Source organism: Dreissena polymorpha, unplaced genomic scaffold (genome assembly GCF_020536995.1).
Source record: "Dreissena polymorpha isolate Duluth1 unplaced genomic scaffold, UMN_Dpol_1.0 chrUn017, whole genome shotgun sequence".
In the NCBI taxonomy this organism is placed as follows: domain Eukaryota; kingdom Metazoa; phylum Mollusca; class Bivalvia; order Myida; family Dreissenidae; genus Dreissena; species Dreissena polymorpha.
Window position 1 is genome coordinate 320,701 of NW_026273331.1, and position 12,824 is coordinate 333,524.

A 12,824-nucleotide genomic window follows, 5' to 3' on the forward strand; every position below is an offset into this window, starting at 1 on the left:
TGTCAATGTTAAATAATATTACCGGTATTAAACAGACTTCAGTGATATTGTATTTAATATATGTTGTCATAAATAGGCATTACCACATCTTAAATACAAATCCAATAACAAGAGTTCCGGGTCGGAGACATATGCCCCCCCCAAAAGGGCTTTGAACTCGTGACCCAAATTTCAAAAGGGGTCATCTACTGTCCAAGGCCAATGCACATGTAAAGTATCAAGCAGGGTTCATACAGATTTTCTCCAATGAAATTCAAGAACTTTTTAAGCACTTTTCAAGGGAAAAAATCCAAATTCAAGCACTTTTCTAGTCCGACCTACTGGAAACTGTATATTATTCTGTGGCCAATACTGACAATATTTTTGCTAAATTGGTCTCTTCTTGCCTAACATTCTATGTGAATTTCATCAGTCTGCACTACCCTGCTACAGTAACAACTGTTTAATCAAAAGTAAGACATTTCATTATGATATAGTAATTGACCAAGGCATTACACCAAAAAAAACCTGTTATTTGTATTGAATATCATTATGTATTCTAAATGTTCATAACAGATATTCTAGTGGTATAATATAGCTGCTACAAAATGTTAAAGACAATTATGCATCTGATACAAATTAATTCTGAAGTAAAAATAGAAAACTTTATATATATATATATACAAATGTACAGAATCTCGCAACGGCAACATAAAATGCCATGTATTAATTGAGGCTTGTAAAAATTATACTTATTAAGTAATTTTCTACAGTAGGTACACATGTACATGTAAAATCTGTTTTAGATGCAATAGTGTACTGTGTATGTTCAGACTGAGAGTCTGCACTCATTCAAATAGATTGCAGTTTCTTCACAGTATCATCTAATTTATTTGACAATCAGTCAATACTGTCGATCTCTATACCTGTTCTGCGTTCTTTAAAAGATGCTTTGACTTCAGAATCTGCATTGTCAACAACCCAAGGGTACTTCAAAAGCCACCCTTTCTGAAAAATGCACTTATTCGCTGGCATATTACAACTTGTCAGCACAGTAATGGCATAATGCATACAACAAAAACGGAAGTAAACCAATTGGCAGAAGATTAGTAGTAGTTGCCTCCCTTACGTTCTACAACCCGTACCAACCCGGACCGATCCAGTACAGGGGTTTTTTTTAGAAAGAGGGGAAGACGCTGGACGCTGGGTAAGAGGGGAAAATCGAGCGCGAAAGAGACATATTTGGGGAAAAATTAAAAACTGTTCATTTCAATGTCAATAACTCACCTACAGACTTCAGGGTTTTTTTTAAGAAAAAGAGGCATGTCTCTGGCCTTTTTGTTCTTAAACACATGAACAAGTATGATATTAAAGTCAAAGTCCTAAATAAAGTTGCAGGTGTAGATCTAATAATGGGAAATGTTTTCAACTGGGGCCGGGGAACGATGTCAATATTATGATTTCAATTTCATGATGAATGGGTTGACGATCTAGATCAGCTATAGTATTGGAAGGGAAAGGTGCGGCAGCTGCCGATTGTCTACTTTCACTTTCACAATAATCCGACAGTATTAATCGATGTTGATTACATGTACCTCCGAATCCTGCTGGGTTTCAACGGTTTTTGATGATTCATTCTTAAAAAATGCGTCAACATAATTAATATTTTCCGAGTCCGAACGTTTTATTTTGTTCGTGTATGAACGCCAATTGTGAGACTTTTTTCTGTTTTAACGTTTATATCTTGGCTTTCACATAACCCGGATGAAAATTCGACTGGTTTCCGGTAATTAATTGACGAAACATCCTTCTCGCGCAAGACAGGAATCCAGTAAAATAGTCACATGATTAATACGATTAGATGCCCGGTTTCCATGACGTAATTTAAGAGCTATATGTCGGATAAGTGTCGACTTCCCAAAAGAAAAAAACATTTCTTTGAGGGTAAAATATTATATTTTGGTGAAAAATTATATTTTTGGAGGGGAAATGGTATTTTTAGGGGAAAAATTCTGGTAGGGGAAGACGCCGAATATCGGCGTCACTTTCTTAGTAAAAAAAAACCCTGCAGTACCTGCCCGTATGAACAGATAGGAACTGTCATAAATCGTGAAAAAAAACTACGACTTCCGACTCACAGAAATTAAATATTTGTATCCATTTTTCAAGCACTTTTCCAGTCAAATTCAAGCACTTTCTAAGCCTTTTTCAAGGCTATGGTTGAAAATAAGCACTTTTAAGCACTCCAGATCGTTTTTAAGCACTTTTCAAGATTAACCTTGATTTTCAAGCACTTTTCAAGGTCTGTGCAAATCCTGTCAAGCCAATCGGTCGATTTGTTGGTGAGTTATTGATCGGAAATGATTTTCACACTTATTGAGACAGTGACCTTTGACCTAGTGACCCTAATTTCTATAGGAGTCATCTACAGTCAAAGGCCTATGCACATGTGACTATCAAGCCAATCGGTCAATTCTTTGAATAGTTATTGATCAGAAACAATTTCAACACTTATTGAAACAGTGACCTTGACCTTTGACCTAGTGACCCTTATTTCTATAGGGGTCATCTCCTGTCCATGTCCAATGCACATGTGAAGTACACAGCCAATCAATCAATTTGTTGATGAGTAATGGATCACAAATGATTTCCACACTTATTGTGACAGTGACCTTGACCTTTGATATAGTGACCCCAATTTCATTAGGGGTCATCTACTATCCATGGCCAATACACATGTGAAGTATCAAGCCAACCGGTCAATCGTTGATGAGTTATTGATCGAAAACAATTTTCACACTTATTGTGACAGTGACCTTGACCTTTGTCCTAGTGACTCCAATTTCAATAAGGGTCATCTGCTGTTCACAACCGATCTACATGTGAAGTTTCAAGCCAATCGGTCAATCCATTGATGAGTTATTGATCAGAGACGAACTGGTCTACCGACAAAACGACAGACAAACCAACATCAAGCAAAACAATATACCCCTCTTCTTCGAAGGGGGGCATAATAATAAATATTTGAGTGTGACATAAAGGTTCTGTATCAGAACAAGTTTGACATATTGAAATTTGACTGGTTAATTGGAAATGAAGTGTTCAATGTACAATGGCACACATAGGCGCAATTACACATTTCAATCAGCATGTACATACGAATATAACTACAGCAATAAAAGATTTCCTTCACATGTAGAAGAGTTATGTAACCACAAGAAAAAATAAATAAACAAGAAAATGTTAATAATACAAGTGCCGTGTAACAACTGTTGTTGTGTTTGTAAAGGGTTTATAACATAACAAGAGATTGCCAGGCAATATGGTCCCCTACCAACTGAAACTCCACCATTGTCAGTATTTTTTTATTCATTTTTTATTTTATATATGTGTTGCCATAGAAACCATAATTTTTGATGTAGAATGAAATGGCGTGCATAATCTCCATATTGCCATCTATCCATGTTTCACGTTTCATGTAAAAATATGAAAGGCTTTTAAAGTTATCGCCGGATCCAGAAAGTGTGATGGACTGACAGACAGACTGACAAACAGACGGAGCGCAAACCATAAGTCCCCTCCAGTTTCACCTGTAGGGGACAAAAATAATATTTCAAACAACCAATTTTCAAACTTTTCCATAGATTTTCCCTAAACAGCTTACAAAAGGAAGTTGTTCAAAATAAATAATGTCATTAATATACATACATGATATCACTCCTAAAAATCCAACTACAACAATTAAATGAGAACCTTTTTTCGGCGTAGCTGTTTAACGTCACTTTTGACCTTACCTGACCTGACCGCGGCTAGACACAAATGAATACACTTCATTTATTCCATTGGCTGATTTCAGCATACAACCAAAACATTGGAAACATGTCCGTGTCTTTGTAACACTGTTTTACTGCGTGTTCAGCATGAAACAATTGTATCTCTAATGAAAAGGCTTGATAGATAGAACAGTTTTAGTTTTACACTCAACTCTTGGCATCAATACGATTTGTGCGTGCACCTTTTATTTTCAGAGGATTGTCAGCGCCATAGCGTTTGTTTTTAAAGGCTGCGTTCTCATATTTAGTTATTACTACCGTATTGCATTATGTGATCACGTATATTTTAGATCATATAAATATTGTTGTTCCATATCCTGATATGTGTTTTGACCAAAATATGTTAAATTGTTTTCAAAACAGCGAAAATAATAGGTAAAATTATAAAGCTTTAAACAAACCGTCGTTCCAGCAGTGAAATCGTGACCTCACTTTAGCGCATTGCATTCCATTTGCAAGGTATAAAGTTCAGTTCGCGGTCAGTACAAGACTCATTATATAAACTCTATCACGTTAACCCGGTGAACATGACCGGAAATATCTTCATTGCAGATATTCGGCGATATAATTATGGTATGTCAATAAAGGATTGTTTTTCAATAATTCCATGATAGGTACTAGTTTTGATTAATTTGATAAGAATTATTCCACCTCCGCAACCAATTTACTAAGCATGAGCGCGATGATTCACGATACTATTAACAATTGAATCAAATAACCGAAAAACCACAACATGTCTGTTCGAAGAACGCACGTATTAATATTTCAAATATGTACAGTTGATTCGTGTTTGGCCATATACTCGTATATCTTCATTTAATTTCTATTCTTCTTGTATTTTTTTGTTCTATATCTATAGATATATTGTCAACAATATCTAATAATGCAAAGTAAGCCACGACATCTGGCGAAAGGTTATTGATTTGCATGTGATGCTGCTAAGAACTTTGTAGAAAAAGGAATTTGCTGTCTCGTTGATATTACTCTTTATCTTTCATCAACCACAACCACAATCAACGCCGTATATCTTTTTTTAAAGATATTTCTTTTTATACAATGTTATGATTTTTTTTTAATTAATAAAACATATTGTACATGTGCAGTAATCTGACAACCACAAAATTGAAGACAGGTCAGAAAGGGTCTCTCTTCAATGAAATTAAATTCAATTTACAGACATGTCATGTAGTGCTGGAACGGAATTTTGAAGGTCTTTGCAAGCAGTTTGGATCCAGACGAGACACCACAGAACGTGGCGTCTCATCGGGATCCAAACTGTTTACTATTCTGATAGTATTCTTTGAAAAAAATCAAAGAAAATGCTAATTTTAGAAATTCAGCAGACAACATTTTTGCAGATGACAAATTTCCCAGCATGCAAAGGGTTAAATTACTCCATTACTCATGTTTATGTAACAATAATACTGAAACTCTTTCTGGCTACGGTAGCAATCAAAGGGCACATATACATTCAAGATCAATTTCTTTGTAATACAAAAGCCTAATGAGATCAGAATGAATCCACCATGATTCTTACCTGTATCAGCACCTGATACATCCTCATAGAGTCTGCAGACCAGTTTGCCACTCAGTGAGTACTTGTACAATGCAGTATCAGAGCAGATGAACAGGTCTCCGTGGTGATGGGCAATACCTTTACATCTATGTTGTAACTGAAGTTTTCTGCCTAGGACAAGTTGGCTTTGTGCGACTGTGATAAACTGGGCCTCATGTGTGTTACCCCATTTATCCACAGCCACTGCAACCTCACTGGGTGTGATCTGGCACATTTCCCGTGGTTCAGCAGTAACACTACAGTGACTCACCACCTGGTACTGCTGGTTCAGCAGCTTGACTGTCTTATTACTCCAGTCTGCAACCAGGACCTGCCCATCAGGAAGAACACATATGCCTGTGTTAACACATGAATCTGAATCACTTGCTATCCTCACATTGTGCTCATAATGCCCCTGGACATAAAACACCTTGCCTGATTTGCCTAGAAGAGCTGATGCCTGCTGTATTATGTGCTTACATTTTATGCTGGCTATAAGGCAGAGCTCTTTATTATCTCTAATTTTCTGAACAAATTCATGGAATAGTGACAAGTCATTGTGAAGACCAGTGCATTTATCAATAGAACTTTTAATTGACCCTTTTATGCTTATAACTTCATCTTTCATCTCGTTAAGTACCTTCACAGTAATATTATCAAATTCGTTCAAGATAGAAAGAACACTCCAACACATTTCTTCTTTTAAATATGGCTCATTTTTGCCCGATGTACTCACAAAACTATTACCACATTCATCTATGGTAGTATTTATATCAACAAGCATTTGTTTTTTTACGAATGCTTTATGTTCCTTGTATGCTCCCTGCAATGACTGAACACTGAGCTCCTGACTGATCTGCAGGCTTTTGATTTCCCCCAGGAAAGTTTCCAGCTCCACTAACAGTCCCAGTATGTCCGTGGGCTGCGTGTTGATCATCTCCGAAATCAGAGTAACTTTACTGCACTGGCTGAAATGAACAAGCAATACATGTACATACCAAGGAATAGTCAGTGCTATCATGTAATGCTTCAAACAAGTATATACTGTCAAATAAAAACAAATAATGAAAATAAATGAAAGCTATAATATAAGGCTTAATATGGGGGCATATAGCCTTTTTTTTCTGTCCTTCCATCTGCATGACTTTTCAGGGGCGTAGATAATGGGGAGGCAAGGCATATGTTGGCTGGTCGTCGTTATATAAATAAAACGTAAAACCCCCTCAAAATCGCCGCCCCAAAACCAGTATTTTGGTAATCACGCGCCGTCAGTGCAGAAGCCATGTGTACCCTCTCCGTCTGCTCCAAGGTTGTCAATAGTGATGTGTCAATATCCCTTGTTAGGTGTCATAAACCAGGGGCCCTGGTAAATGTCATTGCGTTAATTGTTTTATTGTTCTTTTCCGTGATTGCACTGTTGGTGTTTTGATTAAGAACAGGCTATTCTTTTAATTTTAATTGATTGCTTTAATTCAAAGGTAACTGCCACTTAAAACAATTTTGAAAAACTATACGCGTGAAAAACATAAATTTGATTGAAAATATTTTTGTTTTCTAAGTATAACAGTTATTATTTGATTAGAAATCATTGAAACAATATCATATATGTAATTGTTTAATGTTCAAAATGAGTATTCCTTATCAGCCTCGAAATTTTGCTTTTCCTAAGCGTACATTCTGGAAGAAAAAGCCAGAAGAGCGTTCATTCCAATCTAGTTGGTTTGATTTGTTCAAATGGCTCCACTACGATGAGGTATGTATATTAGATTTAAATTATAATTTGCGACTGTTCTTACCTTTTATGAACCTAACGTCGATCTAAATACAAACGAAATTTAGAAAAAAAACATACAAATAATACTTGTATTGTTGCTTAAAAATGTTTTTTATTATTATCATTAATTTTTAACACAAAATTTATTACATTAAAAATCTTATTATTTTCAGAGCCAGGACCTTGCGTTCTGCCATCTCTGCATGGCTGCCAAGACGACGGGCAAGATCCGCAACACAAATGTGGATGGCAGCTTCATCAGTTACGGCTTCTCCAACTGGTAACAGGGTCCCGTGAAGTGCTGGAAGCACGACGGCAGCGAGTGCCACAAGGAGGCGATCGAGCGACTGGTGACGCTTCCCGCCACTACGCGTGACGCGCGTGACGTGAGAGAGACACTGTCAGCGAGGCACGCTAAAGAGAAGGCCGACAACCGGAAGCAGCTGCTGCAAATCCTACGCAGCATACGGTTCCATGCCCGCCAGGGCATCGCGCAATGTGGGCATGACAAAGATGAGGGAAACTTCATGCAGCTGCTACAACACCATGGTTGTGTGTTGTGCATGGAATGTTAATGTAATTACTTTTTCATATCACTTGTTGAACTCCGTCATTAAAATACATAAACATTTACTTTCTTTTGTTTTAACTAGCACGTATTTTTGGAAAGAAAAAAAAACTGTTGAGATTTCTTGGTCGTCGTCGGCGGCATTGCACAAACTAATTTCAGGACAAACTGAGAGTGTGACAAAAATCGAGCATTTATATCAACATGAAAGTTCCCTCAAAACGCATTATATTAATTGTAATTGTAAAAATGTTCGGAACTACGGGAGAGGACAACGGCCTCTCAAACGAACCCCTTTATGTTCCCAGTACAGAAACTTAAGTGTCTCCCCAATGTTTGGTGGTTATCTACGCTTCTGCTTTTCTGTCGTATAAAACTCAACATGTATTCCTGCAACTTTATGAGTACAGTAACCAGGCATGTGACCTTGCGCACCTCTACATTTTGGTTCTGTTTTTTTCAACATAATTGTAGTAATGTCCAAGATATCATTGAGACTTATCTTTTGACCAATTTTCATGAAGATTGGACAATAAATGTGGCCTCTTAGAGTGTAAACAAGGCAAATGTTGACGCCAACAGACAATGAACAAAAGGCGATCACAAAATCTCCCATTGAGCACATTGTGCTCATCTGAGCTAAAACAAAAGATAGCAAAATCAATATTATTCCCATACATCAATGTCCATGTGCAGCATGAGGAAATAACACCTTCATGTGGTACAAAAGTGTCCGAGCATCATGAATAAATGAGTAAAATTAATGCAACATTGTAGCAAATGTTCTCAAGCAACAATTTGCAATAATTCAAATTTATTTCATATGTCGTTTCCAGAAATTAGAATGAAAGTGTAGTTTTATAATTACATAGTTTTTCATACTAACGGTCCATGAAACATGCCAAAGCATTTCTGAAATACCTGTGATTCAGGAAGGCGCACTTTGTACAGCACAGCTGACTGTGGTCATCACATAACATTTCAATTTGTTCGTCTTTGTGTGCTTCACACTTTAATAGAAATTCCTCCACCTGTTTCGAAACTGGCCATTCTTTCATGTCATTCCTTCCATAAGCTGAATGTTTTTTAAACCACTTATCATGTAACTGAATACATTTTCCACAATAAAGTTTCAAACATGTTTTGCAGTAAAAATCTGCATTAGCTTGCTCTTTGCATGACAAACAAATAAAATCCTTAATTTCATCAGAGCCTATGGCAAGTGACATTGAAATATCCGCCATTTTGAGTATTTACTTAAACCAAACAAAACATAACAACTTAAATTCAGGTAAATTCTAATTTTGCAGTAACTCCATGAATACAAATAAATCATCCAGAAAAGACACAATTTAAATGTTTGTGCATTTCAAAAGTCAAGCAATCACGGAATCTGTACAGAACAACAAATGACATTCACTGTCTTGTCTGATAGCAGTAAACAGCATAACAATGTAAACTGTAATGGGCCTATTGGGTCACATGGGTATTGGATATATTATATTTCAAATTGTGGCAAAGAATATACATGATTGAAATTAGATAATGTAAAACAGATTGTTAAGCAAGGCCAAATGCAGTGAATTTAAATGCGTATTGATATATGAACTGAAATTTATGTACAAAGTAAAAAGCATGTTGTAAGTAATGGACATCAAAATGCCTATTTATCCCAAATAAAAGTTAACTTTATTGAAACAAAGAACTGTTTGCAAGGTTTAGTAATTAAAATTCAACTTGCTATCTTTACTATAAAAATATCATGCCATTTTCAAAACAAGAGCACCGCCTTGCAGGTGCAGACCGCTCTTCTTTTTAAAGGTGAAGGGATTCTCAATTTAAATCACAAAGGAGGGAGAGGTGGAGTGAAGAGGGGTGTATAGTGTGGGGGTGTGGACATTTATTACATTGTCTTCCAAAAATGCAAAAAAAAGGCAAAAAAAATATTCAGGGGGGTGGGTGGGGAGGGGGATTCTTGAGTGCGATGGTTGGACGGTATTTCAAAAATAAAATAATAAAAATAAATATGTGTGTTTTTTAACTGTTTCAAAAAAAATAATTTGGGGGTGGAGGGGTGGGGTGGGGTGGGGGGGGGGGGGGGGTATAATAGTGTGAGGGTGTGGTGGTCATTTGTGAGATGATCTTAAAAAAAAAAATTAGGGGGGGGGATGGGGGGGAGGGGATTCTTGGGTGCGATGGTTGGACGGTATTTCAAAAATAAATTAATAAAAATAAATATTTGTGTTTTTTAACCGTTTCAAAAAAATATTTGGGGGGGGGGTGGGGGTGGGGTGGTATAGTGTGAGGGTGTGGGGTGTGGTGGTCATTTGTGAGATGATCTTAAAAAAAAAATCGTCGGGGGGTGGAAGGAAACGGGGGATGGTTTGGGTGGAGTCTATTTTGGTATGTCAGGTAAGAGTAGTTTTGTCAAAGTATCAATCAAATCTAATCATAAATGAAGAAGTTATGGCAATTTTAGCAAAATTTAATAATTTTACCTTGAGAGTCAAGGTCATTCAAAGGTCAAGGTAAAATTCAACTTGCCAGGTACAGTAACCTCATGATAGCATGAAAGTATTTGAAGTTTGAAAGCAATAGCCTTGATACTTTAGAAGTAAAGTGGATCGAAACACAAAATTTAACCATATATTCAAAGTTACTAAGTCAAAAAAGGGCCATAATTCCGTAAAAATGACAACCAGAGTTATGCAACTTGTCCTTTTACTGTCCCCTTAAGAAAGTTTGTGAGTGTTCCAAGTATGAAAGCAATATCTATGATAGTTTAGGGGTAAAGTGGACCAAAACACAAAACTTAACCAAATTTTCAATTTTCTAAGTATAAAGGGTCCATAATTCCGTCCAAATGCCAGTCAGAGTTACATAACTTTGCCTGCAAAGTCCCCTTATGATAGTTAATAAGTGTTGCAAGTATGAAAGCAATAGCTTTGATACTGTAGGTTAAAAAAGTAGACCTAAACACAAAACTTAACAAAATTTTCAATTTTCTAAGTATAAAAAGGGCACATAATTCTGTCAAAATGCCAGTCAGAGTTACATAACTTTGCCTGCACAGTCCCCTTATGATAGTTAGTAAGTGTTGCAAGTATGAAAGCAATAGCTTTGATACTTAAGGAATAAAATGGACCTAAACACAAAATTTAACCAAAATTTTCAATTTTCTAAGTATAAAAAGGGCACATAATTCTGTCAAAATGCACGCCAGAGTTATCTAACTTTGCCTGCCCAGTCCCCTCATGATAGTAAGTAAGTGTACCAAGTTTGAATGCAATAGCATTGATACTTTCTGAGAAAAGTGGACCTAAACGCAAAACTTAACCGGACGCCGACGCCAACGCCAAGGTGATGACAATAGCTCATAATTTTTTTCCAAAAATAGATGAGCTAATAAAAGCCATTTGAACTATTGTACGCAATATTGGGCGTCCTACAAGTTATAACACCCATAAACAGACCAGTATTCAGATGTGATTTTCTGGGGGTTTTAAGCATTTACCAGACTGTTGGACTAAGATGAAAACAATATAACTATAAATCAAAGCGCTGAAGGCACTGAAGTTCTTCGCTATTGCATAATCTAAAACGCAACTCAGTTTTCAATATTATGTTATAGTTTTTCATATCACAAGTTGAAATGAACACAACCCATTCAAATTTATAAAGAGTGTGAGAAAATAACAAGCTTAGAATCATGTACATGTTGTGTTATGTGTGTTGTATCTAATACTTTATTTATTTTCTTTAAATTATTGAGCAACAATTTTGCCAACATGACAGACTTTTAATGCATCATGTCTTGTTGTGAGCTGGAATTGAATTATTTCCTAGGCTTAATTGATCCACAGTCGCCAATTTGTATTCTATGTTTTATTGGATTGAGTTGTTCAAGCTTGGACAAAGCTAGTTAATCTCTGCTTTAAAGCCCAACTGTAACCAACTTTTAAAATTAGTTTCCAGGGCTTAAATCTACTGGCCCGAGGCTAACAGGCAACCACTAAACCTGTAAGATATTCATGATGTATGATCTGACAGTGTACTGAACTCATTCGATTTGCAAGTCTGAAGACATTAAAGGTCCCTTTAAGATGTTTACTAAAAAATGCCACTATGTAAAAATTTAGAACTCATTGGTTGTTTATTTGATTTAAAAGTGATTTTCCTTGTCAGCGAGGTTATTTTGATGTTATTATCACTTTTATCCTTTTTTCAAATCATTAATAGATAAGATAATTTTTTTAAGCTTCATATTGGAAAAAAACAGGGCTTAATGCGTATGCATTAATTGTCATCTCAGTACCAGAGACTCTCTTTAAACAAAAAACACTATAACATCAGAAAGTGTCGTCCTTGATTACCTTGTGTGCATTGCACAGGCTAATCAGTGTGCACAGGCTAATCTGGGACACCACTTATGTGACATGCATTAAGCCCCGTTTTCCCTGAAAGCAGCCAATATGTTCAGATTTCAATGACAAACTGGCAAATGTCGTCGCACAAGCTGTAATTAACACTATTGATTACATACACACACTGCTGTCTGCAGTGTACCAGTGGTAGCAAGGTCAGCGCTATTTATAACTTCTTATTTTCTATCTGTAGCCTGCTCAACCTATGTATATTTATAGCTCTTTATAAACTGTATTATCAATAAATATTATTTTATTCCACAATGATTTCAAAGTTAAAATACTAAATATTACTTTCATTATAAAATATGTATCAATGTGTCTACCTACATTCCGGAAAAGCTGGATTAAGATTAACAATAACGGCATTCCATTCACGAAATGGCAGCAGTGTGTCGCGTATTGCGCAATGGTGAACCCCAGACTATTGCTATTTAAACCACGAAAACGAGGCTTAGAGGTTCCTTAAGGGAAATGTATATGAAAATTTGGAAAATTCCCCTATTCTAATTCGCAATGTTTCTATAGATTTTGCCAATATTTAAAGCTTTATAACTAAAAATCGGCCGGACGCTTCAGGTTGCTTCACATGTAAAAGAATAAATTGAACATTATTCTATTCAATACACAAAAAAAGTATTTTAGAGAAAAACCGCGCTAAGCAGCGATATTCCCCTAAAGGCACTCTTCG

General features: G+C 36.2%; 1 protein-coding gene across 2 annotated transcripts in view; it reads right to left on the reverse strand.

The window, feature by feature from the left end:
- Positions 1-9,139, reverse strand: part of LOC127863578 (uncharacterized) — a 139,022-nt gene extending 129,883 nt beyond the window's left edge. For both annotated transcript variants that reach the window (XM_052403140.1, XM_052403139.1), the window contains exons 1-2: positions 8,631-9,139; positions 5,350-6,335 (exon numbers count right to left, since the gene is read on the reverse strand). In XM_052403140.1, the coding sequence (XP_052259100.1) occupies positions 5,350-6,335; positions 8,631-8,953 (1,309 nt within the window). In that variant the 5' untranslated portion in view covers positions 8,954-9,139. The remainder of the gene's footprint in view (positions 1-5,349; positions 6,336-8,630) is intronic.
- Positions 9,140-12,824: the final 3,685 nt, after the last annotated feature.